The 12,114-nt window shown below is 32.9% G+C and overlaps 1 protein-coding gene across 7 annotated transcripts; it reads right to left on the bottom strand.

Moving 5' to 3' along the window:
• Positions 1 to 2,154: 2,154 nt before the first annotated feature.
• LOC133700021 (receptor-like serine/threonine-protein kinase NCRK) lies at positions 2,155 to 10,602 on the bottom strand. 7 transcript variants are annotated; one of them, XM_062123577.1, is made up of 12 exons: positions 10,394 to 10,602; positions 10,190 to 10,272; positions 8,096 to 8,138; positions 7,512 to 7,592; positions 6,962 to 7,078; positions 6,094 to 6,210; positions 4,940 to 5,209; positions 4,609 to 4,850; positions 4,177 to 4,473; positions 3,677 to 3,913; positions 3,171 to 3,398; positions 2,155 to 2,697 (listed from the first exon to the last, which is right to left on the bottom strand). In XM_062123577.1, exons 4-12 carry the CDS (start codon positions 7,579 to 7,581, stop codon positions 2,383 to 2,385), a joined length of 1,893 nt encoding a protein of 630 aa, XP_061979561.1. In that variant the 5' UTR covers positions 7,582 to 7,592; positions 8,096 to 8,138; positions 10,190 to 10,272; positions 10,394 to 10,602; the 3' UTR covers positions 2,155 to 2,382. The 7 variants fall into 7 exon arrangements, with proteins under 7 accessions (XP_061979561.1, XP_061979562.1, XP_061979563.1 ...); XM_062123578.1 differs by lacking the exon at positions 10,190 to 10,272; XM_062123579.1 differs by lacking the exons at positions 10,190 to 10,272; positions 10,394 to 10,602 and adding an exon at positions 9,153 to 9,423.
• Positions 10,603 to 12,114: the final 1,512 nt, after the last annotated feature.

Raw genomic sequence — 12,114 nt, 5'->3', positions numbered from 1 at the left:
GCTTTCTTAAATACCTTGATGAATAGGTTTACATAGAATAACCTAATAGATTTGTTTTTAAAAAGGAAAAAAAGAGTTTATAAGCTTGTCAAGTCATGATATGAAACAAGAACCTAAACAATTGAATGAAAAGTTTAACAAAGTTATATTGTCAAATGAGTTTAAAATCAACAAAGTAGATAGATATGTTTATATAAAAAATACAAATAAAAGTTATATCATTGTATTTCTTTGTATAGACGATATGCTAATTTTAAGAAGCAATAATTACATAATTAAGTCTACAAAGAAAATACTAACTAATAAGTGAAAGACTTGGATGTTGCAAATATCATACTAGAAAAAAGAATTACTAAGATGTTTGATGGATTGGTATTGACTCAATCTTACTACACTGAGAAACTTATAAGTAAATTTTTTAAAAGGTAACAATAACATTGTCAAAACACTAATGGATATAAGTATGCATATATCTAAAAATAAAGGTGAGGAAATGCATCAATTGGGATATTTTGCAATAATAGAGAGTTTGATGTATCTTATGAACCGCACAAAATCAAACATTACATCCTTAGTTGGCAAACTTAATAAATTTACCAATAATCCATGTATAAATCATAGAAAAGTAATAAATAATGTTCTCAAATATTTGAGGTGCATCTTGGACCATGGATTACACTATACTGGTTACTCGATGACACTAGAAGGTTATAATGATGCAAAATTGGATATATGATACTAATAATTCAAAATTCACAAATGAATATGTCTTTGATAGATCAATTATGTCTTGAAAATTCTTTCAACAAACGTGTATTACAAGATCCATGATGAAATCCTAGTTTATTATTCTTGATAGAGAAAAGGAACTCAAATGGATTTCAAATTTTTTGGAAGACATTCCATGTTGGCCTAAACCTATACTAGCAATTTGTATATATTGCAACAGTTAGTCTACAATTAAAAAAGCACAAAATAATATGTAAAATGATAAGTCGAGACATATACCTCATAAATATAAGATTGTCTAATACTTACTCTTAAATGATATTAGCTTTATTAACTGTGTAAAATCAAAATAAAATATTATGGATCCACTCATTAAAGATTTAACAAGAAAGTTTATGTTAGTTTATTGAGAGGAATGAGCTTAAAGTCTATGATATAATTTCATCCTATTTTAATTTTTTTTTTATCAAATTTGATTTTTATTTTTATAATTGTTACTTTTTTACCTTGAATTCTTTTAGATTGATTTTTTGTTTACTATTTCATCTTTCAATATTAAATTTGTCAAATTTTGAGCTTCTTGATTGAGCCCAGATCTAGAGCATAATGGATTTTAAGTTGGAAAGATTAATCCGGGTTTAAAAGGTTCACACGAGTTTGCTATGTTTTTTTTCTTTTTTTTTTTCAATTTCATCATTCAATATTTTTTTTTCTCTCTTTCTATAGGATTTTTCATTCATTTTGAGAATAACACAAGTTGCCTCAAAAAGAAGTTTTTATCAATCTTTATTAAATCTAGCTTTTTTAAAAGAAATTTTGTTTTTTAATTAAAATAAAATAATTTATTTCACCCTTCAACATTAAATTAGTTAGGTATTGCCTTGGGGTTTTTTTTTCTTTGTCAAATCTAGCTTTTTTAAAAGAAATTTTATTTTTTAATTAAATTAGATTAAATTATTTCATCATTCATTATTAAATTGATTGGGTATTAAGGTTCTTGATTAAGCTTGAGTTTGGAATTTAATGAATTGTAAGTTTAAGAGATTAACTCGAGTTTAGAAGGTTCAATCGTATTTACTTGGTTTCTTTTCTCTTTTTTTTAAGCTCATCTTTTAACGTTCTATCCTCAAATATTTTCTTGGTTTTTTTTGCTTTATATGAATTTTTTAGTCAGGTTATCTAGGGTTTTTTTTTTCAATCTTTGTTAAATTTATCTTTTTTTAACAGGATTTTTGTTTCTGAGATGAATTAAATCAATTGATTAAAATATAACTTAAAATATAACTTAAAATATTTGCTTATTATTGTTTAAAGCATTCGTTTCACTGGCAATTGAATCTGACATATCTCATATGTTCCCGATCAGCACCATTTCACATGCATAAAACTATATCAACTTTTGTTAGTGAGATATATCATATTATAAAACACAAAACGAGCTTTCTATAACTTTTTTTTTGTACACGAACAATTAAATACAAAAAAATAAAGATATGAGCAAGATTCCTTTTTCATTTTCAAACTAAATGAATAAAAAAATCAACATTAGAAAGGGTAATCCTCTAAAACTTGCATGCTTCTCCTCTGTGTAAGAAACCAAAAGAGTTTGTACCGGAACAAAGTATTTTGCCTTCAATGGGAGGGGAGCAGCTTTCAAGCAGATTCAACATTTTCCACGCAGAAAGATTCTAACCGAGGCTCAGTTAAATCTACGGCCTCATCATCTGCGGCACCCCAACTGTGAGCTTTTGAAGTCGAGATGATTAACCTCTCCATATACTTGGTTGAAATATTATCTGCCCCTTCAATGTAGCTTCCAACAAAAAGGTTGCGGTCTCCATCAAAAGCTGACTGTTGAATTGACAACCTGTCTCGTTTCAGTACTTCCTCTGCATCAACAGGATCTTCGGCTCGACTGTCAGGTTTTTCTTTGTATGGATCAGTTGTCACACTCTGGATTGAAGACATCTGCGTCAGACATAAGCGGTGACATTTATAACATGAATCAAAAGGATAAATGTGCAGGTCAGCGGGAGGCATTTTAGGAAATTTCAGACAATAAAATTGGCGGGCGGAGACGACTTCAGTCAATCACTGGCATACATAAGCATGATTTGCCTGCATCTATGTTCTCAGAATCTATTAATGCAGCACTACGTTTACCTCACCACTACGTTTACCTCACCTCCGTAGAGAATAACTAAACAAATAAACGAGACAACCAGATTTGATACATAAGCAAGAAATATAGATAAGTAATAGTTTTCCAGCAATTCCAGTTCCAAAAGGCACACAAAATTCAAGCAATTAAACACAGAATTTACATCAAAATTGTTCTCATTGTTTACCAAGAATAATACTAAGAAAAAACGATCATAGATAGTTGGTAGCCTTGAAAGAAAGAGTAAATTAAAAAGCTTGACTTGCTATTATTACATTACCTGAAAAAGACTCACGGGAATGTTTCTCCTTTTGGATTTTTCTGGTGCTATAGTTGAGAGGATTTGTACAACCTCACTCATGCTTGGTCGAGAATCAGGATCCATCAGCAGGCACTCCTTTGCCAGGTAAGCCATTATTTGCAACTCTTCTTCTGGGAAATTCCCTTTCAAGCGTGGGTCAGGCAACTCTGAAATTACTCGCCTGCTATCCTGGAGAAGAGGAGTAGCCTACAAAAACAAAAGAAAAGGATTATAAACAGCATTCGAGTAATATTACTCCGCAGGCACAATTTGCTTAGTATACTACTCGAGACAGTTTTCTATGTTTCCATAACATCAATGATGATTCATCTGCTAAAGACATCATCTTTAGCATAATCAAGCAATATCACAATTTGAGATAGTCAACAGAAATAATTAATTGGGAAAAGATGTAGTTTCGTGAGCTACCCAAACCAGAGGATATAAAATATAAATACATGAAACAAAATCAAGATGCTTTTTACCCATAAGACAAGGCTTTCTTCTACTTTGTTGGTTGTTTTATGGATTGGTTGCCGACCAGTGATAACTTCAAGTAGAACTACACCAAAACTGAAAACATCTGACATAAGAGAGGCTCTTCCAATCATTGCATACTCTGGTGCAAAGTATCCAAATGTGCCCTGCATTCTTGCTGGAGAACTGGAACTGCTGGGAACTCCATCAGCTCTTAAACGTTTAGCCATACCAAGATCAGTAATCTGCATATATTAGCTGTCATCAGAAATAAATGTTTGATTGCATTATGGTTTCATTGTTCAACTTAGTTATTTTGAATAAGAACCTGCCCATTCTAATGAACATTTGACAGTTGTCCCAAATAAAGTTGCAGTAGGAAAAAAATTTCTCCTTGAAAAACAGGGAAAGGGCTAGGATTGAAGTTCGAGTCTGCCCTTGCTAAAATAAGTTGTCTTTCTAATTGGAGTCAATATTTTTAATAGAGACCCAAGAAACAGATTCTTACTTTTGCCCTCCATAATTCATCCATAAGGATATTGGTTGATTTGACATCTCTATGCAAAATTCTTGGAGCAGCTGCTTCATGGAGATATTCTAAGCCCCTTGCAGCTCCTATTGCAATGGTAACACGAGTTTGCCAGTTCATGTTTTCCCCCATAATTCCATCCAAACAATCCCTCAGGTTACCATTAGGCATGTATTCAAATACCAGCAACCTCTCAGAAAGCTTCCCTCGGAACTCCGAGCAGTAGCCAAGCAAAGGCACAACATGACAGTGGTGGAGTTTTGCTAACAGCTCAACCTGTTCATAACAGCATGACAAGGTTCCACGTGATTTGTGAGGCACAAACAGTTTGTTTACACTTCAAGAAATAACTAAATACAGATGCTGTTGTTTAGCAAATAAGGAAAAAGTGGTATCAAGCTGGGGCGGTACCTCTCTTGAAAAAAGGAGGTCTGCATCAGTTCCACCTTGAGCTTTCAGTCGCTTAACTGCCACAGTTGTACCATCCCTGAGCTGACCACGATATACATAACTACTTCCCCCAAGTCCTATAAGATTTGAATGGGAGAACTTATCGGTGGCATGTTCCAATTCAGAGTATGCAAAACAGATTAAAGTTCCATGTATAATCTCTGTTTTGCTCCTACACAAGAAAGAAGCCTTGCGAAAACACCCTGAGAAAATGGAAAACATTTGTATGATGAATCATGACAAGCAATAGACAATTGATAGGATTGATGGGGGGATAAGAATTGACATCTACCTGATATAGGATTAATGGGGGAATCAACACGGATTTTAGTTTCCGACACTGAAGATGCCCTATGACTAATTAAGTTAGTAGCACTATTGCAACTTGTTTCTCTGTCTGACAAGAATGTTGGTGACTGGATAGGGCACTTGTCCTTTCTGCAGAGATACCATGTTGTTGAAGCAAGAAATGCAAGAGTTGTGAGTATGACACATAATAGGATGACCACAACTATTTTGCTAGAAATATGTTTTCTTGTAGCTTGAGCATCAGTAAGAGATCCTGTTAAGAAGCAAGCATACGCGAACAGGTCAAGCAATGGATGACTCACCTCACCACTGGCCAGTGGCTTTAAACACTCTTAAGCATCTAGAAAATCATAATAAAAACATATAAATATGTCATTGGGATAAATACAAAAAAGAATAACATTTTGTTCTTATTATATTGTATCTGGATATCCTAGTTGATTGTTCTATATGGTTATTGTTATTCCAGTTTCAATCAAAACTTGAGAAAGAACTAGGTTTTTAAGTGTTTGGATCAGTATGATATTCATCAAATTTGTCCCTGTTACAAGAACACAGAGAGAAAAGGAAATAAAATACTATGATAATGTATATATGAGCATCTACAAGCACATTATGCGCGTATGGTTTGGTCCATCTCACTTAACCTCTGTTCCTATAATGCACAGTTGAGATGAACAAAATAAATCAAATCATAAAGTTGTGAATTGTCCATCAATGATATATTTTCTTAACCAGCAAACTTTCATTTCATTGATGACACAAAAAACAATCACATAGCTCTTAGTTCCACCGTCCTATGAGCTTCATTATCCCATTTAATCGCTGCAAAATCCAATGTTGAAACAGAAACATAGATTATTGTAAAACTGGCTAGACCCATGATTGAAACAGAAACATGCTTCAAAGCTAACACAGGTATTTGGAGAGATCATTTAGTTAGATGTTAAACTTTGCTTCACATCCTTTCTTCATCGTAACATCAAACAAGTTAAGCAGCCAAAAATCTTATCCAAAAGAAACTAGCAGAGATATACCATGAAAAATCAATTTTTTAAATATTAACTGAGCAGCATCCAAGGGACTGAATTATGCAGAAGAAAAACATTATGTCAGGAGTTAAAAGGAAAGAAGTACCAGAGGTACAGTTGCAAGCTGTAAAACAGGTAGTATCTTGACTGCCAGCAGCAACTTTTGGTAACCCATCAGTAGAACATGTACATGTCCAAGTACCTCTGCTTTGTCGACCGGCTACTTCATTCGAGGTTTCATGCATCAGAAGCAGACAATTATCATGGATACCAACTATAAGACAATATAACCAATAATTTTCATGCAGGAAATCATAACATACTCAGAAATGTATGGTAAAAAGAGGACTTGTTCATAAAAAGCCTGGGTCCAAAAGTCACTCATGGTAACGTTTGTGGATCCAAATAAAATTAGTCTTTCACCAATCATAAAACAACTCATTCTGAGAACAATTAGTTGGAGCATATTAGAGCAATACAGTGCCTTATGAATCTGCCAGTGGAGGTTACACAGTAAATAACTTGAACAAACCCAGCTAATCTATAAGAAAAACTCTGTGCTTCTTTTAGTTGTTGAACACTGTCACCAGGGGGAAAAAAAAAACTGAAGTTATTTATATTTCAATAGTAGCATATCAGCTTTGGATATAATTTGCTAAACACTACAATAATTTATTCATTTCTTCCTTGCTTCCTAGGTTAACATAATGTTCTAATTAAGAATCAGACTGAAACAGTCATGAAACATTTGGTATACACACAGGGTACATTTCGTGCTTTCTTTCTTTCTTTCTTTTTGGGAGATGATAGGGAAATTAGCCTAAGAACTACAAGGAGAGATTTCTAATGGCTAATAATTGTTAGTGTAAAAAAGAGAGTCAGAAGTATGCTTTGTCAACTGTTGAGCAACAGCTATTACAGATCAAGCAAGTTGTAGAACTCCTGGATGATTATAGCATAATGAAGCGGCATACCTGGACTGCAATCACAGGATGTAGAACAATTAGATTTAGTATAGCTCTGATTTCCTTGATATGATGCTGAACATGTACATGTCCAATTGTTGATGCCTGATTTAGTGGAACGTTCATCTGCACCATCCGATTAACTAGAAATGAAAAACGCTGCATTTATGTAGATGAAGAAAAAGTATGTGCAGCGCCATCAATCAGGCATTTTAAAATTAACAAATGCAGTAAATTGCAACCAAAAAAACATCTTATGTAGCCTACATATGTTTCAATATATTGCCTAGTAGGAGAATAATAGAGGTAGCCTTGAGTGCCTAGGCATCTTTGAGCAAACACCTTCAAGCAATGGGTTGCACTGTTGATACATGTGTAGTAGCAATGGTTGTCACACCTGATGCAATGTAACCTTAACTCAAACATGTTTGACGAGAGATGCCTAGCCTTCCCAGGATTATAGATATACAAAAGAAACTTGTAAATGGGATTGGCAGTTTTAATTGTAGTAAAGGGTAGAGAATCAAATGTTACAGATGGAACAGATTTTATTACTGACCACAAAAGCCTTGCTGGATCCAGACTACGCCAACGAGACAAGCAAACGCAACTTTCAGTTGAAGCTTCATCTACTCAAACACTAGCATAAAACAAAAGTGCCAGTCAACTCAATGTCCCAGTTTAGAACGAAAATTTTCTACTTGTTCAGCATCCTAACAGTTAGCTTTAGCAAAAATGCTAATATTTAGTGGCCTTCCAAAAAAAAATTCTAAAGTTTATGAAGACAAAATGGCAAATACTTGCTGAATAGAAGAGAGAGAACAAGCTCAAAGACTAAAACATCAGATTACAAAGTTTAGTTTCTAGGAAGTCGCAGAGCATCTGAATCATTTTAACTAACAATAGTAGACTGATCTTGCAAACTTTGCAGGAAGTTATTCTGCCTATCAGTAACAATAGAAATAACATAGCATTAAAAAAACAAAACAAAATTTCAGTATTCCAGTTGAATTATATTAAAGGAACAAGGTATCATATTAAAATTATACAGCGCCCGGGTGTGTTTGTGCTGCTTTAGGCTAAAAGTCTGACTAGTACATGATAGAAAAAAGAAGAGAGAAACTCATGGTGGAAAACAGAAACCTTCATTTGCTCATCCAACTTCCTTAATCATAACAGGTCCAATCTGCACCAAACAAGAGATTGCAAAAGCTTGAGTACATATGAGTAGAGTAGAAAACTCAAAACATGAATTATAGAACTCCAGGGAAAACGAGAGTGATTGGAACTTCTATAGAATGAGTAAACAAAAGCTTAAACATACGGATAGATGGCATGCTTCATACATACAAATTCACACATTCCAAGATGATCTGGACACCAATACAGCCCCCAAGTTTCTCAATGTATTATTGCATATATGGCAAAGCACCGACAGTAACTAGAAATTGGTGGTTAGGAATTGGTAAATTCATAGTTGGTCAACAAACACTTGAAGGTTCCAATAATTTTACACACGCTATGCTAATTGTTAAAGCAAGATACTACTTACACTATGCTAGATTGCACTCAATTACGGTGCTAACAGCAAAATACAGTGATAACTGTTCCACGGAAATTATTAATTAAGCTGTCATCTACAGTTCTAAGATAAATTTCCAGTAAGATGATGAAACATGTCAAATTGTCAATACATCGGCCTTCAAAATGGAAGTGTCCAAAGAAACGAAGACATGTAGACCATTCATTAAAAGAGGAGCCCTGGTACGGTTACACATCAAATGCATAGCATAGGCACTTTTAGAGTAGAGGCAACACCGAGTTAACTCCCCCAATCAACCATAGGAAGAGAAAGGAAGAGCCCAACTTAGCCAACCAAAAATACATCAAAGGAAAACAATCCAAACTGGTCCTCAAATCTCAAACATCAATTGGCAATGAATGAAAGCTAAGTAAAGTGGAAACAAACCTATAAGAAGCTGAAAGAAGGAGAACGGATGATTCTAAAGGAGACGGCAAACTAATCACAATTTATGAAGAGCAGGTGGGAATACAAGTTCCCAAAAGGGGAAGAGAAACAGACATTTGACAGCAAGATGGATGCTGATCAGTAGTAGTATTTCAAATGGTCAAATGCTAATCAAGATTTTAATTATATTACATACAAAAAGAGGAAAATGGGATGGAATACACGAACCACCTCTTTGAAAGCCACTTAATTGCAAACATGAAAGTGACTCTTCAACCTTTTTTAGTTAAGAGTTTCACTAATTAATTTTAAACAGAAACCAATCATTTTTTGTGATGTGGGTTCTGTTTAAAAGTGGAAACTTTGCATAATTTTATGTTTCTGTTTTATAATTATTACAAAACATCTCATTAGATCATCTTCTTTTGTAAGATCCCATGATTTTGTAATATCTTAGATAGCTCCAAGGACGGCCCCTGCTGACAAATCATTTTAGGGACGTCCCTCCTAATCCGGGTCGATCCTCCGACCACTAATTTAGATTTGTCGTGACTCGAGTTGGATTTGGGTTTTAAAATTATTATTTAAATGCTAAAACTTTAATTTAACTCCGGTCCTGGACGTGGTTGCTAGAGTTGAAAATGGTGGCAGCTCCTTTATTAAAAACACCCGTAGTCGTTCTAAGGGTTGTCATTACGAGTAAATTATAGTTATGATTATTTTTTAAAATATTTTTTATATTAAAATATATTGAAATAATATTTTTTTATTTTAAAATTAGTATATTAAAACATAAAAAAATAATTAATTTTTAAAAAAATAATTTTAAATGTTTTAAAATTCCAGAGTGCCCGTGTTTCTAACAGCTGCTTTAATGAAGTCAGATTTTATTAGTAGAATTTGTTAAAAATAAATAATGCAATAAATTATACAGATGACACTTTAAATTATCGGAAACATAATTTAGCCTCAATGTAACGGTTACAATTTCTAAATTAAAAATAAATAAATAAATAAAAGACTTGCCTTCAAAGACAGATTTGTCATGTAATATTATTATATACAAATATATATACAGACACACACACCACCTTTTATAATGCGAGTTGGCTGTCACTACTAGGCCCCACCTAGATGCTGACCGTTTGATCAAATTATAATCACGCCAAATGCATTCAAATTTCAACTAATCAAACGGCCGGAGATATGTTGATTAAGAAAAATTGAGAGGGAGAATGCGGCCAAAAACACACACACACACACACTACCATTGGGATTGTATAGAGCTGTCATGGTGCCGACACGATAGCGAGAGATGCTCGATTTAATTCACGAATATTGCTGGAACTAGCTAATTTATACAAAAAGAAATCAAGAAATTCGAATTAGAGTATAAGGAAAAGAAGGTGCGAGAGATGAGGATTATGTCTACCTCCCGTTTTCAGAAAGAAAGAAGCAAGGTGGAGACTGACCTGTGTTTATCGTTTCTGCTGCTGCTGCGGCGTCTGCGTACCGGAGAAATGCAAATGCGGATCTGTATGTATGTGTGGTGTAGTGTATTAGCAAGTGAGGAGCAGCGGAAGCAGGGAAGTGAAGGCGAGACCAGGGAGGTTATTAATGGTCAAAGAGAGTCAGTCATATCAATCCTGAACACTCAAAACGAGGTGGCGCCATCTTTCAGCATTTGCAGGTTATCACGTGCCACTCGAGTGTTTAAATATTTATTTTATTGTTTTTAGATTATATATATATATATATGAAAAATAAAATTTAAAATTTATTAAAATTTATTTTAATATATTTCTAAATAAAAAAACATTTAAAAATATATCTCTACTATATTTTCAAACAGGCCATAAAACTCCGCCAAGTTAATTCTAATAAATTTTATATATATTTATACAAAACAATATCATTTTTGTAATTAATAAGATATGTTTATTTTTTTTTAATTCAAATATTTGGATTAGTATTTTAAAAATTTATTAAATATTAAATGAATATAGAGAAATGAAACATCCTTCGTACAAGAAAGAGATTATTTTAATTAATAAGTAAGCTGAGAAAATCCTTTTTCTCATCAATTAAAAAATAAATATGTTGAAAAAAGAATCAAAACACCTTCACTTAAAAATAAAAATATGAAGACCTTCTAATCCTTGCCGAGGAACAAGTCTGGACCTTGATATTCTATGGAGGACAAATCATGAACTTTTGACTCTAAAGTAGATTTGCTTCGAACATCAAGACAAAAGTAAACATTCCCATTGAAGCTTGTCTATTAGTTTGCTTGTTAAACATTACCTTTTTACAGTCTATTTTTTCCTATTTTTTTCTCCTCACACAATCAAATCTTTCAATTATGTAAGTTGTTAAATTTCCTCAGCTCCAAATTTTTTATTTATTAAAAATTAAAATAAAAACTAAAACACATTAGTCTTTTAGTTTTCATTTTGGATGCACACAGTAAAATCTCTTTTATTTTCTGGTCTTTAAATTTTTCTTCACTTTATTTCTCAATTTGTTTTTTTAATTTAGTTCATAAAAATTGTTCTGATTTGGAATTGATCATGGTGATTTGTTTTTATCTATGTGAGGAGAGAACTTGCAATGTCAAAAGAGTATTTTATCACTCAATTAATACTTAATTTGATAAAATAAAATTTAATTTTATTTATTTAAAAGAATTATAGCTTAGAAAATCGGATTTCAAGCTTAGACAAAGATCTAATCCCTTTTTTTGTTAATATCAAGGACTACTTTGCAAGGTTGGTGGAAGAGTTTATGTTTTTATCGGTCACTCAACTTTTTTTATAATTTAATCCATTCTAATCGATTTTAATTGGGATTTAAACTTTGTAGTTTATTTTTGTTACCTAGATATGAGGTTCTCACAATATATATATATATATATATATATATATATATAAAATCTGGCACTCAGTTGATGGTCAGTTTAGCAAAATAAAATAAAATAATATAAACATAAAATAATTAAGTTTTAAAAAATCAAAATTGAATCTAAAACAAATATGGTTGACTAAAGTAGATGAGTATGACAACATGGTAGTGCGCCCTCCTCTGGTGGACAAGCATGTGGAGGAAGATTAGCATGCTCAGGTGGTGGGCGCGCCCTCCTCTAGTGGAGAAGCATAGTTTTTCACAGTAGCATTTAAAGTGATGGTTAAGTTAT

Source organism: Populus nigra, chromosome 7 (assembly GCF_951802175.1).
Source record: "Populus nigra chromosome 7, ddPopNigr1.1, whole genome shotgun sequence".
Taxonomy (NCBI): domain Eukaryota; kingdom Viridiplantae; phylum Streptophyta; class Magnoliopsida; order Malpighiales; family Salicaceae; genus Populus; species Populus nigra.
The sequence above is the reverse complement of the archived record's forward strand: the minus strand, read 5'-3'. Positions and strand labels throughout refer to the sequence as shown.

Coding starts and splice junctions, on each gene's coding strand:
- LOC133700021 (XM_062123577.1), bottom strand. CDS start 7,581: ATGAAGCTTCAACTGAAAGTTGCGTTTGCTTGTCTCGTTGGCGTAGTC. Junction 7,079..7,511: donor GATCCAGCAAGGCTTTTGTG/GTCAGTAATAAA, acceptor CGGATGGTGCAG/ATGAACGTTCCACTAAATCA. Junction 3,399..3,676: donor AAGAAAGCCTTGTCTTATGG/GTAAAAAGCATC, acceptor TTGTTTTTGTAG/GCTACTCCTCTTCTCCAGGA.